This window comes from Fusarium fujikuroi, chromosome FFUJ_chr12 (assembly GCF_900079805.1).
Source record: "Fusarium fujikuroi IMI 58289 draft genome, chromosome FFUJ_chr12".
Classification (NCBI taxonomy): Eukaryota; Fungi; Ascomycota; class Sordariomycetes; order Hypocreales; family Nectriaceae; genus Fusarium; species Fusarium fujikuroi.
In genome coordinates this window covers 202374-225918 of record NC_036633.1, presented here as the reverse complement: position 1 = coordinate 225918, position 23545 = coordinate 202374, and the positions used below count along the sequence as shown (strand labels likewise).

Genomic DNA, 23545 nt, shown 5'->3' with positions numbered 1-23545 from the left:
CTGACAATGTTGCCACGACGCCTGATTGGCCGTAGGCTTTAGGGCATCCTCTCCGGCACGTCTGCGAATAAGGCATGATTATATAAGCCTGAAAAAGCTGTTGTTTGGTTAAAAAAACCGAACTCTTTTCAGAGGCTAGGCACAATTTAGCCAGCATAAGGAGATTTTTATCTACATGGTTTACACTGATATCTTTAAACATTTAAGTTTAATATAAATACTACTGCAACTACTAGACTCACTATATCTGTCTGTCGACATTATGCAAAGGTGGCGTGATAACGCCTGGCGGGTTATTAAAGAGTCGTGAGATGGGAACCAGAACCCAAGGATCCTGTCCGCGCTATACATGTAGGACATGGAGTTCTTCATATTCACCCTGGCCAGAATTAGTGGTGCGAGCCGGTCAATAATATCACAGAGGCCATCAATTGATTGCATCAACCTTGCGTGAAACGACTTATATACCAATGGTCCCTAATTCGGTGTGTTCGCAGAAGCAGTCTACCTTATTGAAACAAAGTGCCGCATCTACCTGATGGTTTCTGGAGACGTGAGAAGCTGGACTACCTCTTTGCCCAAGGCAATGGTTAGTGGATAGGGTGGCCATGGGGATGACTGCACCACTATTAGCCAAGACAAATTGTGTAGCTACATTGCAACGCTAGTGATTATATTAATTCTTACTTATGGATGTTAATTCGCTAGACAGAGCGTGTTCAATACTGAGATATCTTCAAGCACCTTCTCATATAGTGTAGTAGAAGTAAATCAAAGCCTTCATATTTACTGATCAGGCAACGCCCTAAAACAAGATGATCTTATCGTCAAGCCATCCATCTCTCTATTTCTCTCCCACCTAGCAACATGTACACAGCATCTAGCCTTCACTACCGAAGCCTCACAAATATACCCCTTCCCAAAGGAGAATGTCGCTCGTTCATCCACCCGGCCACCATCTCCGGGTCCAGAAGCTGCTCCTTTAGCTGAGCCACCGCGGCATCGACGTGACGAAGTTCAAAGACTCGCCCTCCCATCCGAGCTGCCAGTCGCGCCCACCAACCAAGAACCATTGTATTGTAATTTTCGACGGCCATTCGGATGTCGTAACGGAGGAGGTTGAGGTATTCCGAGCGGTAGTCGACCTGCAGGAAGGTTGGCGAGATCTGGTAAGGAAGCTTCGCAGGGCCTTGGACTCGATAGAATTCTGTGACGAAAAAGTTCCATGGGGATTCATCATTTGGCTGGTAGATGATGATGGCGAAGATGTGGTCGCAGCCTGCTACGAGGCAGTTATGGGGGGTGCTTATCCCTGTGTATCAGTCAGTAAACTTGCTTGAGTAGAAGATGAGGGAGACTTGCGGTGGAAGTCGTATCCAGCGTGCAATACTTGAGGTTGGAGCTGGAACGAGAATGGGGGAGCGACATTCTCGTCCATCTCATTGCTTCGCAGCATGGCCTTGATTACAGCGAACGGCTTTTGTGGAAGGCAAATCAGATTGTACGCATGTTGGAGGTTACAGAGCTGTATTTGAACTTCGGTGGATATAGATAAATTCGTCCTTGGTAGTAGCGCCGGGAGTTCTGGTCTCGATAGTGCCTAACCATCGAGACCGTTGAGTTCCGCCGGGCTTTGTTCCACATGGCCTTCTGCTCGGGGGTGGAGAGAGAATAGACCGGCAGGGTGAATCTGAGAAACGTTGGAGCGCTGCATAGTGATGGCTGGGAGTGTGAATGCGGTCGTAGAGAAGAGTGGGAGTTGATGGAAAAGCTAAGTCGGGGAGAATGAGAGGGAGGAATCATGGTTGAATATCTGGCGCTGGGAGAATGAAATGGCGGTGAGTCTACCATTTTCGACTTTTTTATCCAGGTCAAGGTGAGGCAGCAGACATGACGCATCTTCGGGCTGATACAGATGGAAACTTCCGCGACCTATCAGAAAGCAGTGCCTGGCATGTGTCAGTGTCTGGTTGAGGACGCTACCCCACCACATGGCGCGATAGGGATTAATTACAAGACTGAGGTTTGGGTGCCCTATCGGGTCTGACTTCAATCTCCCCGTTTCTCCGCCCATGCTTGTCCCGCGTCCTAAGGCTGGATAGGACTAGAAAGCTTTGTAATGTGGTCAACCTGCGCGGGTTTCAAAGTACGTCGTGGCTGCAGTCATCAGGGTTGCAATTGAAGAGCCAGATCAATTGCAAAATGTAGAATATCCATATGAGCTTTGACCTAGCGGCTATTCAGAGAAACACCAAGAACACCTACCTAAGGGCGAGTTGATTTCATGAGTTGATACGATGCTAGCGACGACGAAAAACTTCGCTGCATATTGACGCGACATGCAGTAACTTGGATGTGTCGACTTTCTGTTCTGCGAGGATGTGCTGTGACGACCATGATGATCGTGGTCCCTGAAAGGGCAAGGGTTTCTAGAAAAAAACCCGTTGAGACGTCGTTTTGTTTGAAATCGGGGCCCCAGCATGTCGCCTCGCATAAGAATGTGTTTTACCAGTGCAGACTTTCTATAACAACAAATCCAACGTTGATCGAGAGACTCCTGCTTTTATCAATTGAAAGTGGCAGTCGGCCTGGTCATAGCTAGCCACCTAGATCGCCAGTAGGCTTGATCTAACTAAAGGCAGAGTGTTGGGTTGCAGCCGCTACGAGTCTGGAATCCTGCGTGCCAACGTGGTCCTGGGAATAAGTCTGAAAATAGAACCCGCAATCCAAAAGTTGTCGTATCTGAGATTAACACGGAGATTCCCAAATATGTCTTGGCTTTAAAGCTCAGAATACCCTGGAGTTCTGTCACGACTTGGTGTGTGGATTAATGCAGGCTCATACGTGGCTGGATTGCTTCCAACCCTGCTCCAAGACGCGACGCGCTGGCTGTTGGGTAGGGGTGACACCAGGAGCGGAGGCACGAAGACCATCACGGGAGAAGACCGCTGCTCCTGAAGTAAGAGGGCGGAAATGCTCTGTTGAAAAATTGCAATGCCAACCAGACACCGTATTGAGGGTACCAGTTTTACAATGTTCCTATCCCAGTCTGGTTTTGATGTCAAGCAAGAAACCACGGCCGGCTTGGACTCGATAGCTCAGCTGGGTCACCTGCCTCGTGTGAATGTTCATCTCCAGTGGGCAATGGACTGAAAAGTGTTTTGCCATTTTGTTGTATTTATTTTGACATATCGACACTTACTTGGCCTTATTTCATGTCTCCGTTCGTCCAACCAGACGCCATAAATTAAAAGGGATCAATCGAACAACCATCCACCAAACTCCATCCCGCGCTATTGAGTCTTGCATCGCTTCATCTTTCAATCATCTCCCAGCTCCCAGTCCCATTATGACCTATATCAAGTTGCTGCGCCTCAACAAGTCGATCAAGAGCACGCATGTGCGCCTCTGCACGCTTGATCCTCTTCTCAGCCTTCTTGCGCTCAAGCGAAACCTTCTTCAGAGCCGCAGCAGTTTGCGCTTCCTCCTCGGTTGGAGCATTGCTAATGCCAAAACCGAAAAGAGCGAGGAACAGGGCGACGATAGCCACGAGGGCGTTGACTATGGTTTTCATGGCTGAAGGTTGATGTTCATCCTGGGGAATGGCAACTTCCTCATGCTGGAGTTCTTGCAGAGTGGCATCAGCGGTTTTGATGTCTTGTGTAGCTTCCTCGATTTCCAAGAGACTGTACAGCCGGAGTTGGCGGATTTGATCGCTGCTGAGATTGACGAGAATGTTGCGCGCTGCGAGCCGGGATATTGGGCCCTCATCCTTGGCGGATCGCTACTCCTCCAAGGTGGGGAACTTGACTTGTCGAGGTGGCATTGTGGCAGTAGTAGTCTCGGAATTTAGCCTGTCTTTGAATTTTTGAATGCGCTTTGTCTTTTTGGTAGAAAGTCAAGGTGGAGTTGAAGTAACATCAAAGTTGGCTTTATTGTTTCTTGTTGCGTGTTTGCGGAGGTCGCAGTCGAGGTTTGGAGGATGACATAAGCGGGGAGGGAGTTAGGAGAAGCCAATCAGACACTTGATCTGCGCGCCATGTGGAGCCGCGATTGGGATCGCAGGAGTTTAACAGCTGTTGGCAGTGCGAGCCCAGAAACGCTGTGGCTGTGGCTGTGGCTGTGGCTATACATGCCGCTAATTTCTGATCTGTAGACGGCATCGAACTGCCTTGCAATCAGGGGCATCTACGAAAGGAGAAAGATATGAGATCCATGGTTGCATTTTATGAGCATTGAGTCGCTGTGTGTTGCGCGATGCATTAGATATCAAGACATGCAAAGCTCAACTAAATCATCATTTAATTTGAACAGACCTTTGTGTCGGCTCTTGCAAGCTGCTAACGTCGAGGTAAGTTTTGGAGCGACCTGTGGACGGCACGGTCGTGGCGGACATGCTTGGTCGGCTTTTAGAAAAATCAGACGGGCCGAAATGGACATAGACAGAGGCTACATCGCTTCCCAGACTGCACGTGATATTTAAAAGAAGCTGTGGACTGTGCCACTTGTCACGTCGCTGTCACTGAAGTTTTACGGGACCGGGCTTGGATAGAGAGTCCCACAAGGCTGGCCAAGGGGAACTACGCCGATGACTTATTGAGGAAGCCAGCAAAAGACGGAGTAAAAGGCCGACGATGGCGAATAAAATCTTAACAGACACGCATGAGAGGCCACGAATTTAAACCTGAGAGACGGTAAAAAATGAATGCTTTAAGAAAACATAGAAATCTGTAATATGTAAAGCAAGTGGAAGCTAAAAAAAAAAAAGAACAAGTCCAGAGAATTATCAGGAGAATTGACGGCTTGATGAATTTTGTGTTTATTTGGCGGGCAATATTACTTAATGCCTTATTCAGTAAGAGAAATCAGTTCAGAGAAAGCTGAATGTTGGAACGAATAAAGGTCGTGAGTAAAAGAGTAGATGCAACTTTATACTGGGGACAGGACGTCAAATGTTACCGGCGCTACCGCAGGAGGGAGCACTTGCTCGCGGGAGCAGAGGAGGTATAGGGCTGCATTGCTGAAAGGCACTATAATTTTCCGCGGGAGCAAGTAATGACCCCAGGAGCTGTTCATGGTTACAGAGCTACCCTGGTCCATATCTGAGTGTAACCGCCGCGGGGAATCAAAGGTCCAGAGCCTTGCAGTCAGCGCCGCAACCATTTTGTCTCTGCCAGTTCAACTGGCCAGCTTAAACATAGCAATCACCTGCTCCGAGGCTCACGACCTGTTGATGGTCTGTTTGCGATAACCCCCCAATTATGCAAAACTGCGATTTCATGACATTAAGCCCTGATGCAGCCACGTACACGACGCGACGCGACAACTTCACCGCGATGCGACCGACCAATCCTCCCTCAACGAGAATAGACGTTGCGACATGAAGCAGAGCAGCAGCATTGATACGCCGCATTTGTTTTCGATACTGTAAGCAAACCCCTCAATAGCGACAGGTCGACTCGGACATAGCCACGAACTGATGCAACATAGGGCTTTGGGGTTCTTTATCTGGGATGCTTCGCTTGGGTGACAGTTGGTCTAGGACAATGCACGATCTCTCATAGTACTCAAGTTACTGCGCGATAGAGTACTGGGCCGACTGGGACAAGAGCATGATGAGCTGCCAGCAGATTATCGGTACAGCCAAGGTCACTCATATGCTCAGAACTACTTGGTGCTCTACCCACTCTCCAAACACGAGTACAATTCCGTTGCCCGCCGAAAGGGTGTGTCGGTTCCTCCCACTACAGCCGCACTCCGACACGCCGCTGGTACCGACGATTTCCACCGCGCAAAAGAATCTGGGTGGTGGGCCTCTAGTTGTAAAGACCGCGAACCCGCTACTGCTTCAGAAAGGAATCTTGCGACTGACCCACGTCCAAGAGCAGCGATATCATCATCTCTGGGTCGCCGTTTCGCCACGCCGCCTTGCCGCCTAAGATCTCGGGCTATCTTTGTCAGGCTAGTGACCGTTAAGGCATCGCCAGTTACTTGGCGGTAGTCATGAGCGACCTGAGAGATTTCAGCACTGCCTGTTTACCGCACAGCCCCTTATGTGCCGTAGACCGAGTGACCAGGGCATCGATGTGAAAGGACACCAACATGGCCACCCGAACAGCTCCCCCGTTTTCTAGGCGGCGCAGCGGATGTCACATTCTCTTGCTTCTCCGTACCAACATTGGAGACTCTCAACAATGTCTCCTCAGCTCACGACGTTCGATCCTTTGATCCATTTTCACCGTCTTCTCTTCACCTCTTGCCTCGATTGGAATCGAGTACCCAGGGCTCACTACAGTTGTTGGAACATGACCTGTCAATGATCAGGGTCCTGGATTCAGCCGTAAAGAATGGCACAATACTCAAGGTTTCGGGATTGAGGGACTATTGGTCGGCAGCATACGTCTTTGGCTGAGCTGGGGATACTGTAGTCCTGTTGGTGATGGCCGCGCCTCTGGCACTGACACCGAGAACATTCTTACCGCTCATCAGGCCACGCTTTCTCCATCTTAAGGGTTTACCTGCCAGGATTCTGCCTCAGCTACAGATACGCACCGCTGCAGGTGCCCATTACATTAATTCAAGGCGCATCAGTCGCTCCCTGAATCTGGCTGCTCTGCTTGGCACAATGGGTAACTACCTTTGTCCTAATCACCACACAGGCATGCAGCACGGGACTCAATTTATGCTTCCTTGGCCACTCATCATGGCGTACAGGCGCGTTATTGGCTGTACGTGGAGATCTGCAGGGGAATAGGATGCCGTAATGGGGTTGTACTGCTCATCTGGCAAGTGGCGCTACTGCTGAAGACTATCTGGCTTATTAATGCAAGTTGCGTCCCCAATCTTGCCCTCCATTATGCCAAAGTCAGAGTCGACGTCTCTTCTCAGTATCGCAGCTCGCCGAATTCATCGTCGTGCTCGATCTCCAACAGGCCCTTCTTACTCTTATGAGCCGTTCTGAATCCTGTAGCTCATATTGGTTCTGTCTTATTGGTGATATGCTGTTTCGATGCATAAACCTATTGGAATGGTGACGTTGCCAAATTCCAAGAGATCGAGATATAGTTGACGCAATAGCATTTAGACCTATGATACACACCAGGAGGTATGTCTCCCCTTTTACGACGCACTAGCAAGTCAAGATCTCGGTATTGCTTTGTCTACTGGAGGAGTTCGGGAATGTCCAATAACCCGAATTGCGTGGTATCGTAGGTAATGAGGCAAGGGCATAGTTGGGTTGTCCGAGCAAATCGCTTCAACGCCACTGCAAGGGCCAGATCGTCCCTGAATACTACAAGTAGTTCCGTATCGGTGTGTATAGAGCTCAAGAGGGGGCGCTTATGTGGATCGGGTTTCTATTTGAGACCATGGCAGTAACATGACCGGAAGATCAAACACCAATAGCTGCCTTACCATTCAGTAACTGAAGGAGAGCCAATTGCCTACCTCCATGTCTTAAGAAGCTGCGGTCATCAATACAGGTTGCTAATCAGGGACCCGAAATTGGAACCGTATCACCAGTGACATTCTCACATGCGTGGTTACTTGTTTGGTGTGCACCAGTGCTGTGAGAGCAGTTTGGCTGGCTTTCAATTTCATACACCGTTTCGGCGTCCAGCGTCAGTGTTGTTCAACTTCTTTCTACTCTAATCGTCTGACTGTGGGCCATTCACTATCTTTTTGTTGGAAGGAGGTAAGATGTACGATGTGCGGCGATTCACAGCGACGTTCAACTCGAGAAGCCTTACCGGCACAATACAAGCTGCTCGCTCACTTGATCGCAATGCAACTATGTATTCCATCCCCCGTTTCCCAAGCATTAGGTACACTGCATTTCGCTCACTCCCTATCCCGCGAAATTTGTCTTGCGAGGGTGGGAATGAGGCCGTCGATATGTGACAAGATAGGGCTGTATGCCGGAAAACAAGATGTTGCAAAGCCAAATTTCGTTGTCTATCAGTAATTGTCAATATGGGTAATTTTCTGTTGTCTATGATGAACTGGATTTTGGAATGACCGAAAGCTCTGGGAGATAATATATGGCTTGACAGCGTTGGAGTAGGAAAGGTCAACGTGCCTCTCTCACCATATCACCTATCATCTAGGGTAAGAGAATAGGACGTGGTACGGAGCTACGTTAATACAGTGAATATTCAGGCACCTACTTGCCGGAGATACATATGTCAGGGTAAGGGATAAGGAGCTTTTCTCGCTATCAGGATCTGAGTGCTTTATGGTCATGGCCTGAAGGTGTAGACACAGTGCTTGAAGCCGCTGATTGGGTGAAAATGGTATTCGTAAGACAGAATAGAATAGCACCTGGAGTCCTTACCTGTTGGCACCTGTCCTCAAGAGTCGCTGGTTGGTGGTTTGTAATGACCATTAGCGTTTTGATACCGTGTCTATTATTTCCCCAGCATGATGGCAACGCCATTAACTAGCAGGTTACAGTAGATAGAAACTTCCATTCTGGAGTATATTGCCTCGCACTTGGCATATTCTGGCCCAAAACTGGTTTCCAGGATCACATATCTAGATGTTCTATGATAAGGAAACAATAGGGAGCTATTATACAGGAAGTCTACCATAACAAACCTTACGATAAACCTGGAATGCCTCGGAACTGCATTGAACGGTTGATGACCTTATTAGCGAAGGCGATTCTCAGTTGAAAGGCCTGGCTGGGGCTACTAGGAGAGCATATTGTACTCTTACACAAGCTACGCTGTTGCAAAATTGTCGACGACCTGAACAGTGGTAGCTATCCTTTTGCATTAATCACCTCCAACTACAAAAGTATCCTCAGCGAGCATCCACTACTCAACCAGGGATCATGCTGACCACAATCACATATTCAGAGATCACTACGACCAACATTCCATGACACAAGACGGTTCCAGCAATCTTCTTCACAATACCTTGATTAAAAGATGCTTCTACTCAGCCCGAGTCGTCTGCTTTTGTGAGGACGTCCACGAGAAGTCATTATTACTCGACATTCAGCAGGTGATTACGCAGTCACAGCCTTACAGTCAGTAGTGTGGATAGGCAAAACAAAATCTGGGAAAGAGTTGCACAATAGACATAGCCAGGTATGTGGTGCTTACGGAGTTTCTGACCAGAACAAGGTATTGGCAGACGATAAAAGCAGAAGGGGGCCATGAAGTCAGAAATTTCCGCCTCCTTTCGATGAAGCTATAATGCTAAAAGAAACCACCATTTTCTTACTTCCCAAGCAGCCTCAAATAATCGCAGTAGCTTTTGTGGTGTTCTCATATATTGAGGGTCCATCACGTCCGCCCAGACCGGCCCTGATGTCGTGCAGACAGAGTATAGACCCGGGGTCGTCGCTGGTTGCTCGGGATAAGCAATTACAAAACACGCATAGCAAATAAAACCATTCCAAGAGATCAAGGCTGTTTCATACCCACATTGGTTAAATCAAGAAAGTTGTGCTTTCCATTAGATCCTAGGTTTCATTGCGGCAACCTCCTGAGGCTACCGGGGGAGATCCTTGGCAAGCACTGGGGAGTGTTCGCCAACTAGCCGATAATATGTCTTCTAACTTCTGATATGTTATAACCAGAGTGGGTTTGCCGACTGATGTCGCTGCATCTTTCAAGATGACGGTGTTCAGACCATTGGCCAACATTTATGCTACCGTTCGTCAGTGCGATACCCAATTTGCATGGTCCTACAGATTCTTAAACGTGCTAAAGGCAAACTGGCCATATTTCTTTAGAGCGGTAGTTCAAACTTCAGAAACACTGGCCAAACCACTTCGAAAGCGATTTGGTCGGACCTTGAAGAACTTGAGTTTGAGGGGTCGTCTTTCTGTGATCGTCATGAACAGAACCGGGCACGCAAAGACATGGCTCCCATGTCCCCCAATACAGATGTTGGTCAATAGTGATTTGCGTCTCCGCTGATCTAAGATTTCCCTGAAATGTGTGCTATGGGAGTGCTGAGATATTCCCTAGCATGGCTGCTGTGGAGCGAGGACCTGCCCTTCCCAGTAAGACGATACTTCCCTGCTATATCTGATGCAACTGATGCAAGGAAGATTTGTCAGTAAAGGCCCAAGGCAGCTATGCACCTTTTCGAGGATTCCAAAGATGCATTGGGCTACCATTAGTCAACCGCTAGAGAGAACTAAGTAAGTCTTTGGCAGGGTAGATACAAGATGCATTCTGTAAGAGATTATTGCATTCGAGATTTCTCCTTAAGTCTTCCGTAAAAAGAAGATCATCAAGCTGTTGGCGATTTATGCAGCTCCAATTCTCAGTAGCAGACCACTACGGAGATGGAGTGGACTTCATGTTCTAGCTATCAAATGACACACCGCGTAGTGCTTCCTTAAAGGCGCCTCAATCACATTGGATTCCATGCCTCGTTCACAGCCATCTCCAAATCAGGATATGGTACCGTAACGGGAGATAATGTATCAGAGGCCGGAGGCTTGGGCTAGAGGCTATCCCACAGCTTCTTTAGCAGTTACCAATGTGAGTCAGCTGTTCAACCAGAACGCCCCTCTCAACGGAGAATTGCCTTGGCAGTCTTGCCTTCATATTCCCCGAGAGTCGGCAATCTGTCTTTACACGCACAGAAACTCCGTGAGGGGAGCCCTCGTTAGACGGCAGTGACAAAAACCGCATTTTCGGCATCGGCCATTTCCATTCGACACGAATTTTACCTTGGAACATGTTTTGTCTTTCGGCTACACAGACATCCTTATTTTTTGTTCATATCAGCAATCTTCTCCCATGTAAGAATTCTCTATGCTCACTTTCAAGGTAGCATCCGCGTAGTCGGAGTAGATGCTCGATGCGTTGAGTTACCCCGGAACACTGTGTCGTCAACCTAGTGATGACCAATTCCGTCTTCTCGGCGCTGTTCAGAGTCAAGGCCCTCTGACACCCTCAAACTTCTTCATCCTATCATCACATCCACTTTCTTCAGCATCAAATCTGAGCACTTTAGCACTAGACATCTCAACCAAGGAGGTTTTTGTGACCATAGATATAACAGACTCGCATCCTTAGTCACACAGAGGTCCTCTCACTATCATCAATCTCACCCTCCCTGTCACCAATCTCTCACATCAGAAACCACCAATACTTTCACGGCACTTTCACTGTAAAATGCCTGCACAGGTTGCGCCATATCTGCCTCAATACAGGCTTCCAGTCCCAGATATCATCAATAGGCATCTCCCAACAGGATCAGGAGATCCCATCACTACAGTGGTGCTAAATGGTCTTGCTCTCAAGCAAAACAATGGCCAGGAACCCGATGCCATTTTTAAAGTTAAGGTCAGACTAGATCGTGAACAGAATAGTGCTATTCCACGAGCCGCAATGTTTAGTCACGGCCGCGTTTGCGGAACTCGTTAGCAATCATTACATGCTGTTGCTGAGACTCAGTTGCTTCTGGTGCAGTTGTAAAGGCCACTTGATGCACTTGCAGAGCTCTCTACGTCAAATGAAAGCCTTGGCTGAAGCGGCGATTAGGTAAGGAAGCCGTTGATGTGACGGGTGTTGTCAAGGAATCCGTGGACACGATGTCCCGTGAAAATATTTGCAAAATTCAATGTTCTGAAAGCCGCTTCTCAATCTTTCTTGTCCCTAGAGTCGGCCCCATCTATGAAAAAATGGTTCTCTTCACTGGCAAACCACGATTCATGGTAATGAGTCTGTCTAAGGAAATTGTTCAGATGATCAAGCCACATGAGCAAGTGAAAGCCATGATAGTATTCGTCTCGATGAGGCGGTGAGACAGAATCTCAGGAATTGCATCTACCATCAGTGAGAAATAGTGAATGATCTAGAGTCATCAACTGCCCGAAGACCAAAAAGGTCATGCCAGAGAACTGGTTGTTACTCCTGGCACTGCCAAAGATGAGAGCTTGAACGACTAATATATGCTTACTTGTGTGCTCGAGCCGGCATGCATCGATCCTTTGTTGAATCATGTTTACTGCAAAATGGTAGAAGTATGGCAAAGGTGTTTTTTATAGATGGCAGTGCGGATCACGATAACGGTACAAAGCTCTTGCATCTTCTTGGATCTTCTGTTGCAGAACAAAAAACGCAGATCATGGACCCCATTTTCATCCGCGATTATACCGTCAAACATGCCAGTTCAGCGCACTCTCTACATTTCAACTTGATGTTACCACCTTCCTTCCCTTTTCACAGTGGTACAATCTCCAAGGCCCTATTATCCATTCTTTTACTGCCCCAAAGCTCCCCGTGATAGATCACCGTCAGGCCATCAAAGGTTCCACCAAACTGTGTCAACAAATTGTCACCTGTAGCTGTGCCTCCAGTTGATAGTCGTGCCATGCTTGACCCTTAAACTGTGGCCAAGGCTTACATAGCATTTGGCCACTACAGAGTAGCGGAACTCTGTTTTGACTGTAACGGCTTTTGAGTTAGTAAAGGCGTCTACTGAAACAGCATGTGCATGGCCAACGGCTGCAGCATCGATTAGAGGCCAAGAGCGAATAGCACAAGTATAATCGAGCCAATCATGAAGATAAAGTCATGTATGAAGGACGGAACTTCAAGCGCTTGTTCGGCATGGCGCTTGTGTGCCTTGGTAGTTCTCGCCTGGCTACCAGAGGCATTGGGACAGTGGTGGTATGGCCGAGATTGTTCAGCCAAGAGTCAAGGTACTTATTATGATCTCCTAGGTTAGTCAATGGACTTGAGCAAAGAGCAGAGGGGATATACCGTGTTTCCCCAACACTGGATTAGGGAAAGTCTGGACTGAAGTTCTAGATCTTGCACTCGAGCTCCGGAGCTTCAAGGAGATCGCATGGATCACTGTCATTTCCGGCTTCCGGAGATGCCTGCTTCGTAATGAAAAGCTTCGGACTTCCCATGTCGCCACTTGTCTTGGTTTTAGAAGTAGAAGATAGAGGATTATGGGTTGGTGATGAAGGAATAGTTTCAGCAAGATATTCGAGTTGATCATCGTTGTTGGTGTCAATGCCGTTGATAGGAGTCATAATGGGAGTTGGCGATACAGTCGACTTGTACTTGGTGAAATGGCGGCTCTGTAATGGATCTGTTTGTGTAGCTATATTGAGTTTCGTTGAAGTGTAACGTCGTGACAAGAGCAACGTCAAAAATACCATGTTGTTGTGTAAAAGAGAGAAATGAGAACAGGTCTGTGTGCTCAGATCCAGTGGCATTGATTGAAAGGACCGCGCGTCTGACGAAGAAGCTAATATATATCAGTGACTGGTTCTCCAGATGATTTGCTGTGGCTGTCTTTGTCTTGCATTCGCAACACCCACCTGCAGCTGACATCCTTTGTCGTTCTCTGCAGTTTGATCTCTTTGAAGCTGTCACTATTGTCTACCTGCAGATTCACGTCATCGCTTAACTATCATTCCACATTTACTAACCCTAAATCCAAAGTTCAAATAGCTACGGTAATATGAAAGGATGTCTTTGTTGTCGGTCCTTCAACCTTCTGCAGTTTGGCTTCTATAACGGTTCCGCCATTATTCAACTGGAGAGTCTTACTTCACCGCTTGACTACCACTTCTATAGACATTAAAGAAATTTACCACTATAAAAAGATCGTCCCCGCCCTGTGATCTTGAACTTTCGAACTTCAACTGTCTTCAACTTCGCAGACGACTACTGAACATCTACAAATGCCACTCCCTACCTTTTACCCCGATGACAGTGGGTTCGAGTACAGACTCCGAAAGTATCGCAAATCCCCCGGCTATGAAGCAAGTGTCTGTCGTAGACGAAAGAGAAAGCAGCTGCGAAAGACTGCCACCCGGAAACCTCACCGCAAACGGAAGCACCGTGGTAAGTTGATAGATCATGATTGAAAGTCTATGGGTCAAAGACTAATATATCTGCAGTACCTTCTAGAGTGGGCTACAAGCCTGCTGTTTCTGGTTGATCGGACGGCGGCCGGTGATGGGATGAAGAAAGACGGGAAGGGGATGTCTCGACTTGATGGATGATCTACTTGTGGTTGATGTATTTGTTCTTCGCTGCATTTATATACACCGTGTGTTGAGTGAATAGAACATTTCCATTCTTGGATATCACATATTGCCGAATAATGAGCTAAATCGAATGTGTAGTATCGATCTATCTCTAATACACAGTCGTCCTTTGCTCTAGAAAAAGAATACCACCGCACATTGAGGCAATAATATGGACAAACACAACGCAAACGATCTCCAACCTATCCTGTAGTAAACTCTGTTATTTCTTACCGCCTTCATGTACTCCCACTCTGCAATGATCGATGTTGCCTGAACTCGCGCGCGGCCAAGTCATCATCATTAATGCTGGGCATTAATTCTAGCAGATTCATCGCCGGATTATCTAGACTCCGACCGAGAGCTCATGATACGTTTCACTCTTGATTTAATTCGCTTGATCAGTTGGATCTCTCACGACCTGTTGTGGTATATAAGTCAGGGGGGAGAGTATTTACGAGTGATCCGCCGAGTGCATCCTCACTTCAACCCGGTGGACAATAAATCTCCGCAACATTTTATTCCAGCCGCTTTTCTCCAAACACTTGCGAGAGTGCCCTTTTGCGCTCAAAGGGGCAAAATGGAGCAATGTGCCCTCGATTTCCAGGATTGGACTCGCCGAATCTGCTCTAACGCATTACTCTTTACGATGTGCATAAGAGGTAAAAGATCTATGTAACTAATTTCAGCGAACACTTCTTTCGCCTTAATATTAATAATCTGAGTACCGATTTCTGTAGTGTCGAACTTCTTCATGCGGTTCAATCTCATATCCGACTTTTTTTCGTGTGGCTCGCTGTGAGCGAGACGGATCAATTCATTTGCGAACATGGAGACGAAGCGAGAGGATGTGTCGCTGCGCAGAATGAGCGGTATCGATAAGGCAATGCACTAGTACATATTTGATGTAGTGTGACACCAGCCAAGGGAAAACGTCGATTATTTTACAACACTGCCCCAAGTTCGCCGGTTCGAATACCGGTGTTGGACTGGAACAGCAAGACTGTAACTACTCTGGCGCTACGATAGTACTCAACCAGAATCTTAGACTTTTTCATCTGTATTTAACGCTGTTCTTTTGAAGTCATTTGGCAAAGTCTGGCGCTGCTGTCTTTAAGGCGCTGCGTGCAAGGTACGTACCGTTTCGGCAAAGCCTGGTGGAGCTGTGCTCAAGACCATGGTCAGTCTGAAAATTCCCAGCTCAGTCAGTCAAGCGCTTGTCACTCCAGGGTAGCCAGATAACAAAACGGAACAGCGGATCAAGCATCGCGGATCTCCAACGTCACATGAGATCTGATTGCCGAACAGCATGTCCTGATATTTCATTTCATCTAGAGATGGTATCAACTCTAAGAAAAAGAATACCTCGATATAACTTTCACTTTGCAATTCGGCGCGAGTACGTTTGACGACCGAGGTGCATTTTGCTGATATCACTTCAGCTTCCCAACCCAAAAGCACGTCCAACATGGACGAAGAATTATGCACCAACACAAACTTGATATTGCGTCTTTTTTTTATAAAAAAAAAAGAAAAATCGAAAAATTCCCTCTGCGTTATACCTGTATCATCATTTGGACAAGATGTAGTTGATAGGCTAGCGCATCGACGGGCAGAGTTTTGTGGATGCGGCGCCACCAAATGGCTTCTCCAACCATGCTGACGATATGATAAATGCTTTTATGGTGTAGCGTGGTATTCACTGACTTAATGCAGCACATACAGTCCGGACAGATGGCTTGTTTGTGACGCTCAATTGAATGCAAGACAAAGAGATATCAAAATTCATTCACAATATGCAGCTTTGCAGAGAAATGAAAGACGCCGACAAGCAGAAATATTAACGGCATTTCAACTCTGGTCACTCTGAGTTGATATGTCGTTTCGCGCTATGGCCTCCAACACTGCTTTATTTGGGCTACATATAAGGCTCAGCTGCATCAAAACTGCTGGGATAAATGAATCATATTCATTCAGACAAAGAGAAGTCTGTAGTGGTTGTATTAACCGCTCTCCGCGTCGTCACCAACTTCTGCAACACCTCAGAACAAAGAACATCGCGACTAGAAGCCATTCACGATGCAATACCATGTTCAGTCTCATATGCTGGGAGCAACGTGCGCCGTGTTGATGAGACAATGATATGACATGCTAAAAGCTGCCGGAGGCCCCAGCTGCTGGCCCGGTTCTGAAGATCAGAGAAGGAGAAGGAATTGTTTGATGGGTCGGATTGATGAGTCGGATTGAAGGTCTGACTTATAGGCAGCTGATTTTGGCTAGGCTCACTTAGGTAAGTCAGCGGAAGAAGAAAGATCTGCTTGACGTCACGTCATAGCATCGCGTAAACAACAACACCACGACATGTCCCAAGTCGTCGATAGACCAGCAGACACCAATAACAGAGTCTCTGCACAGACTGAGCATCGATAACCCGTGGTTCGCCGTGCATCCTTTATTCCGGACCCCACAGCACCTTGGTCCCCCGCACTACCGCTTCCAGCACCTTGACTCTGCTGCCCCTGCCGCCTCTCATCAGCAGTGAAAGTTCTAACAGATATCTGTAAAAGTGCCCGGTCCAGTGGCAGGTCATTCTGATCGTTAGACTCAGTAGCTGCTGCAGGAATGTTGCTCGACGAGGCGACTTCAATAGCGAACAAAGTCCCAGCAGTTCTCACGCGCTTACGTCGAGGAGCTGGAGAAGATATATCGGCCACTGAAGAATTACGCCGCTTCTGGAAAAGTTAGTCCTTGACAGCGTTGACATCTTTTGGCTGGAGACGGTTCCGGACCCCTTATCTATGCGATCTCATCTGTTGCAGCAGCGCTTCATGGATCGTTGCAAGAGAGACAGGGTTCTGGTTATTCTCCAACTGCCACTGCCACTTGTGACCAAGGCCGCTGAGGTTCTCAAGAGTTTGCGCTCCCCATGAATCCCGCGTCGCTTCTGGTAGGAAGCTCCAGGGGAATTGATTCGTGAGATGCTTGAAATTCTTGGCCGCTCTGCATGCACGCTTGTTGAGAGTTTGCAAGATTTGGTAGGTTTCCACCGTATTTATTGACTGTGGCTAATTAAGGTCTCGGGCCGAGTTTAATAATTATTCCCTGAAGCTATTAATTTTAGGTGTTTGCAGCATAAAGGTTAACCTTATAGGTCGCGTTCATCCCCATAGGGATCTGGAAGATAAAAGGCTTCTTCATTTGGGCCTCTTATTACTTCCTCGATATGCTCTGCAATGTTGCCATATGAACTGCGCCTATGCCCTACATGGATAGTATGCTGCATATGTTCCTTCCAAACCGGATCCTCTCTATCCATACATTTTCCAAAATCTTTCCAAGATGTCATTACGATATAATTATTATAAGACCTTTCTGATCGAATAATATTTATAGCATAATCAGTCGAACACCCACCACATGACCATATACGACCGTTTAGGCAGCTGTCCAATCTTGACCTTGCTTCACAATTAGTCCAGCAGTCGTCTTTGTGAGTCCATAGGCATTGCTGCAGGGCTCTGCCTGGGAGGAAATCCTGTATTGACCTCTTACGAAATGACCACTGGCCTCGGCGTCACTTGAACTCGTCATCTGGGCGGAAGAGGAAAGGGTAGAGTTCAGTCCAGCTAGCGTGTGGACAGACTGCCCATAGTTCGGGAGCGTCGTGGATAATCCTGCTTAAAGTCCTAGCTCTGTTAAGGATTCCTAATAAGTCGCGACCGGTACTCTCTCCAGTAAACAGTGTTCTTTGTGACTTGATCAGGATGTGATCCTCTCCTGAGTAATATATAGTCTGCTCGACCCGTACGCGTGGATTCTCCGGATCATCAGGATAGTATGTGGTCCTCTAGGTGGTACCACTGGGCCGTGAAGTCTGACTCGGCGGTAGCTTTATGTCGGAAACGGCTTGATCTCGAGAGAGCTGCCATGATGTCAAAGTGAATATCCTGTAGGTAATGACAGAAACTCTTTTCCTCAAGTTTAGGATCTCCGTATTTAACACAGGCTCGTCGTGCCTCCCTGGGAGTGAAGTCACGGCTCTTTCGTGGCTCATGAAACTTTTGACATATTTCGCAAAATATTGCAGACAGCCACATGCCGTCAAGCTCAAGGCGGCGAAGAAATTCTGAACGATCAAATCGATTGAGCTTCAGAGCGTTACCAATGATTCTGTGTAGCCAGCTGGATGTAAAGGCAAGGCTTGCGCGGTCGACTGGGTGTAGAGCGGTCGCTATTTTGACGACGAGTTCTGTAGGAAGGGTTTTAAGCCCTATATCAGAAGGCTGTCCAGGGTCGGCGATGCTGTAGAATGTGAGTTCTATATCATCACCTACCGATTCAATGTCATCAGTGGGCAACATACCGCTTTTTTGAACCATCAAGTCTCAGCATCTCGAGGAGCTTTTGGACCTCCATAGTCGGTGCTGAATGAGATGCCATCTTTAGACTGACGCATGCATTTGGGTTTATGACTACCTTGCCGAAGCTAAGTATTGTAGAGGGGCCGCGAAATGTAGTATGAAGTAGATTTGGGGAGGTTACTTTGTGAACACAATGTGGAGCTATTGTCAAGATTTCTGAGATGTAGAAAGGACAAGAGCAAGGAGAGCAGAAGTCGTAGTGGGGGTGATTAAGTACTAGATTCATGACTTGTGGCTGAGAGCTTATTCCGGCAGACAGAACTTGGTCCTGGAATCATGTATGATAAGGTTTATTGAGCAAGGTTTATAAAACTGAATCTGGGGGTGGCTGAGCTCCGGGCTAGGGGAGGAAAAAAAGCTCAGGACCTTAGTCCTAAGTGATAAAAAGACTTAGGTAAGTTAGCCTAAATTTAGGATATCTTTAGCCTAAGTTTATGATATCATTTGCTGAGTTTATTACACCCTATATCGAGGGCTGGTCTTTTGCTCCCCGAGGTCCGGGCACCGCAATAAAGACAGCCCTTTCTAAGAGTGTTATTTAAAGTTGATAGACCCCATAACTAATGACTCACATCACGCGCCTCACACGACCGCGACCAGGTCATCAAACATGCCACGCGACACCGATTAGACAGCCAGAATCAGCGGCGAAGCTCTAGCTAAAGGTCCTTGCACCGTTCCCCTTCGCTATCTATTAAAGAAGATACAGCAACTCCGACGCTCGGAAATGCGGCTTTGCTTCGTGTCAGTATGTGAAAAAAGGACGCAAAGATGCTGCGGAAAACAGACCCTTTCTTTGCTTTAGTTCATCTTGTAAGTATATATACTACAGTTGTTTGAGATGGAACATAGACCAGTGTTTGTCCGGGTATGGTAACTCCCCGTAGGAATCACTTGGTCGGATTTACAAAATAGCGGATAAGAGCGACGCAGAACTTGCTCGGACTTGAGCGTTATTTTGCACGTTGTTGCTGCGAGTTAGAGCTCATCACTATGGCTTCTGATCTCATTTGATTCAATCTTAATTCTCTTGTATTTAGGTCGAATGCGTTTACAAAAGGGGTATTTCAAATGCAGGACCTCATATCCAAGGAGGTTCACATATCGGTATGCCGACACCGGACATCCGTAATGCTGGGATCCTGATCATGGAAAAAGAAGATTCGCTTCAAAGGTGAGATTCTAACCGCAAGACTGAATGTTCAATCAGAAGAAGCATAGATTTCAATAGAGTACTTCATTGGCATCTAGAAGTGTCTACTACAATGTTAAAGTGTCTTTCATCCCTCACATTCATACCCAGTTCCTTGTTGACTATGTCTCCCTACCTGAGAACAGAGTCGTGCCATCCGTCATTCCCGTATCTTACTTAGCTGCTTATTATTCCAGCCGTGGACTACAGAGAAGGGCTAGGCCTTTACTGGAAGAATGGCAGCCTAATAAAGACCTGCTCAAGATATCCAACTAAACCGCCAGACTACGCGAAAGCGGGATCCCGTAAATCGGTATACCAAAACCGGAGATGCAGGCTGCTTGGATACTGATCATGGCAAGGAGAAGTCTGAGATGCAATTGATCAGAAAAACCGACCCGGAACTCCTTGCTGCAGATCTGGAAGCCGCTCAAGGCCGTGGGTAGAAGGTTTATCCAGAGCTCCAGCTTGAGTTGTAAGCATATGTTGTATTCAAGAGTGCTATGAATGTGATACAGAAATTGCCCTTCAGGTCAAGAAAGATGTAGTGAAATTGACGTTGCATTCTCGGAATCTTATGACTCTAGTGGTTATCACGGGATCTTGAGATAAATGAGAGCAACATAAACATCCCAAACACTTCCGGCCACGCGGAGGAAAAGAACACACTGAATATATCTGAGAAACAATATGTGATGCTTTTGTGATCAAGCTGATTTGAAACCTTAGTGCATGAGTAGCTGCTTGAGGAGAGGTAAGCTGCCTTGAGTAAGGTATACGATCGGGGTAGTCTTGGATGCGGGTAAGCATGAGCCACGAGAATAAAACAGTCACGATAACCCACGACATCTTTAGTTTCGCTGCAGAGAGCTGCTTTGGCTTACTGGATTTTTTAATGACAGGAATACTGCTACTATGAATTATCGGATTAAGTGTGAGAAAAAACAGATAGAAGACATCGGCTGACTTCAACGCTTCCTACATTCTCTGGAGACCAGCCAAGCTTGTCTGACTCGTGCTTTGAGGTCGATTCACTGGTGACCGACCAGATATCTAAGGGCAGTCCCCATACAGGAGATGCTGTATGAAGTTGCTTTGGTTAGTATGAGCTGAAAGCCACGATTCGCGATCACAATTCGCAAATCTGAGTATGCTGGACTTGCAATTCGAATTCTAACTGCAATCTACATTTATTTATCAGTGGGGAAGAACTATCAGTCTGGTAAGAGCTGTCAACTTCTAGACGAGGCTTGCGTCTCTCGATCATGTACACAGGGATCGAGATGAAGCGGATGCCTGGGAGCCGTCAAAGGGTCGCAAGACCGGAACCAGGGACCCGATAATCCTGCCCACGGCGTTCATATATATATAGAGTTCACTATGATGATGTTAGTCAGATTTCGTGGCGCGAGCGTAAGGAATGTCATCACAGGTGCCATCAAGTGATCTAATGAACCTTGCTTTGAACGACCTTTCTACTAATCAGCCCGACCTCGTGCTTTCACTATAGAGGGGGATTGGCATCGTAAAGCCGACGTGATGGCGTGTGAAAGAGCATGGGACCAGAGATAACGGCATCCGAGATCATGGGCGCAGTAGAACGCGTTGGAGTAGTGAGTGGCAAGATGCGGTATCGCTTGCGATGATAACCAGTTCCTTTGTTGATGGATGGTGATTGAAGCCTGTCTAAGCCGACCCCTCTGTTGTAAAAGAGCATGTCTGGGGAAAGTCGGCGCTAAACTCTAGCGGTAGAAAATAAGGTTAATGGATCTGAGCACTGTACATCTGACCCTGAAGGAGTCATCTAACCAGAATAGGAAAAGCCTAGATTCGAAATCGCAGCCAACCTCAGCATTTCTCATATGACATATTTGTCTGCGCGCCTTAACAATAGATGCTGGAGAAACACAGATCGGTCTTTGACGATCTTGAGAGCCAAGATAAATACGATGTTAGCTTTTGGCTGTAAAATTTCTCCGAATAAAATGAGTACTTGGTGCCACGATTCAAGGCCGCAGAGGGCAAAGGCTTGACTCATCTTGCGAGCGGAAGATGAAGCTAGTCAGGGCAGAAAGGATTTGAGGAGGGCCTGTTGTTGCTCACTTGGAATGCGTTGCCCCATTGCCCATACTGATCGGGTGATTGTGAACCGTCTGGAGCACAATAAGCGGGTTATTAAGTTGATCTGCCAAGTCAGGGTGAACGTCGACCGAAGCGTACTCATAGTTAAATGCACATTGTTTAAGTGTACCATTATGCCGCATCGACAGCCACTAGCTCGCACCCAAGTTGACGATAAATCTCATAATGAAGGAGGGTGCATTCATGGGCTGCTAGCAGGAGTCTTGCCGGCACCGGCATCTAGTACAGAGTTATCATTGTTGGAGGTTTCGTATGCCACAATGTTTGCTTTTAGGGACAATTAGTTCCAAAACGCAGTACGAGGTATCGTCCATTGCAGGCAACTCTTTCAGGGCCAAGCATACAAACAATACCTCACCGCAAATTGGCACTAGTTCAATCAACGTGCGCTTGGAAAGCGGTGTTCATCTGATCAGTTGCCTGTGCACTGAGAGCACCGGCCGTTGACAAACATTTTCGCTGATCCTTGTTGAGCACGTTTCTCGTGGCGAGACTATTCTGTCTTGTAGCACACTGACTTTAAAAGATTGCACGCCATCTCAGAACTGAATCCTGGGTATGTATACAAGATTTACGACTAGCTCTGGCCTCATAACCCCAATTTCTCCAGGACATTGCTCAGCAATAATCTTATCAACCACGTAACATCGAATATCGCAACGGAGACATACCTCTACCGACTTCAATAGCGGAAGTGTAAGAACCTTTAAAACAAACAATCGAAGCCCTCTTTGTGAAGTACTTTATGGAGAACGTACGTATCTAATGACATTGAAGCTCGTATCCGTATCGACACTAAGATGACGGCCAAAATTATGATGTAGGTTTTTCCCGCCGTCGAAGGGTTGAGACATTACAGTCTGCGTGCTGCTCGAATAATGCATCATGTCAAAGTAACACTTTATCAATGTACTTATCTGACAATTTTCCTCAGAGTCATGTAAGTTCTGACTTGGATCCAAGATTTCCTTTTCAACGGGAGCAACAGGTATTTAATACAGATATCACATACACTCACATAGTCAGTGTCGAACCAGATGGTGCAGCATCTGGGGTAGTAGGCCTCGGTAAGAACAATGCGAATAGCAATCTGAAGCTTGTATGGAAAATTGACGCCAAGTGCGAGGCTGTAAAAGAGGAGCTACGAAGAGGCCAGACATAACCAGAGACCAAGAATGTCTCTGCTCCAACTTAAGTCTGAATGTGAAGCGCTTAAGCCAAGCAATACAAGATGTCTTTATAGAAAGTTATCGCCCTTTACATGTAGGGGCAATCAATAGAACTCGGTCTACAGACCTTGACAGGCTAGAGGACAACGCAGCCAGGTCTGATCGGCGTCTGGAGCGATGTCTTAACTTTGGTACATACCAGAAGGACAAGGCAGCCCATGAAAACTCAGCAAAGAAACTGTGAGATACATCTGACTGGATACAAAGACCAACCCCTTGTAGGGAAAGAGCTACGATGAAAACGGCGCCAGGGATGAAGACTTTGGAGGCTAGATCACGAAAGTCAGAGCTTGCTACGCCGACAGATCAGGTCAAGGCCCTTGATACAGAGGTGTCATGAGTACATAGTCAAGGTGTTAAAAGAAATTCGAGATGCAGAATCTTTGGCCATGGTATACGATGGACAAGCTAATGAAGACTGTGAGGTACGTAATGTGCTGTGACGGCGCCAGACCAGATATGAAAGCAAAGTATATTGGTTGACTTTGGAGCATAAAGCGAATTTATGTAACCTAAGCCAAAGAACCAAGTAATTATCTTACCT

The 23545-nt window shown here is 47.0% G+C and overlaps 6 protein-coding genes; 2 read left to right on the top strand and 4 right to left on the bottom strand.

The window, feature by feature from the left end:
- Nucleotides 1–890: 890 nt before the first annotated feature.
- Nucleotides 891–1714, bottom strand: FFUJ_14226 (uncharacterized protein; the record flags this gene model as incomplete). XM_023571127.1 has 2 exons in its annotated part: nucleotides 891–1312; nucleotides 1606–1714. The coding sequence occupies 2 exons, from the start codon at nucleotides 1712–1714 to the stop codon at nucleotides 891–893; spliced, it is 531 nt and encodes a 176-aa protein (XP_023438189.1).
- A 1599-nt stretch (nucleotides 1715–3313) lies between these two features.
- FFUJ_14227 (uncharacterized protein) lies at nucleotides 3314–3826 on the bottom strand (the record flags this gene model as incomplete). XM_023571126.1 has 2 exons in its annotated part: nucleotides 3314–3719; nucleotides 3789–3826. The coding sequence occupies 2 exons, from the start codon at nucleotides 3824–3826 to the stop codon at nucleotides 3314–3316; spliced, it is 444 nt and encodes a 147-aa protein (XP_023438188.1).
- Nucleotides 3827–5380: 1554 nt separating this feature from the next.
- FFUJ_14228 (uncharacterized protein) lies at nucleotides 5381–6001 on the top strand (the record flags this gene model as incomplete). XM_023571125.1 has 3 exons in its annotated part: nucleotides 5381–5427; nucleotides 5491–5526; nucleotides 5587–6001. The coding sequence occupies 3 exons, from the start codon at nucleotides 5381–5383 to the stop codon at nucleotides 5999–6001; spliced, it is 498 nt and encodes a 165-aa protein (XP_023438187.1).
- A 6777-nt stretch (nucleotides 6002–12778) lies between these two features.
- On the bottom strand, nucleotides 12779–13141 carry FFUJ_14229 (uncharacterized protein; the record flags this gene model as incomplete). Its single annotated transcript, XM_023571124.1, has 1 exon — nucleotides 12779–13141. The coding sequence occupies one exon, from the start codon at nucleotides 13139–13141 to the stop codon at nucleotides 12779–12781; it is 363 nt and encodes a 120-aa protein (XP_023438186.1).
- A 528-nt stretch (nucleotides 13142–13669) lies between these two features.
- Nucleotides 13670–13929, top strand: FFUJ_14230 (uncharacterized protein; the record flags this gene model as incomplete). XM_023571123.1 has 2 exons in its annotated part: nucleotides 13670–13832; nucleotides 13889–13929. The coding sequence occupies 2 exons, from the start codon at nucleotides 13670–13672 to the stop codon at nucleotides 13927–13929; spliced, it is 204 nt and encodes a 67-aa protein (XP_023438185.1).
- Nucleotides 13930–17844: 3915 nt separating this feature from the next.
- FFUJ_14231 (uncharacterized protein) lies at nucleotides 17845–18457 on the bottom strand (the record flags this gene model as incomplete). XM_023571122.1 has 2 exons in its annotated part: nucleotides 17845–18319; nucleotides 18381–18457. The coding sequence occupies 2 exons, from the start codon at nucleotides 18455–18457 to the stop codon at nucleotides 17845–17847; spliced, it is 552 nt and encodes a 183-aa protein (XP_023438184.1).
- Between the last annotated feature and the right edge of the window lie 5088 nt (nucleotides 18458–23545).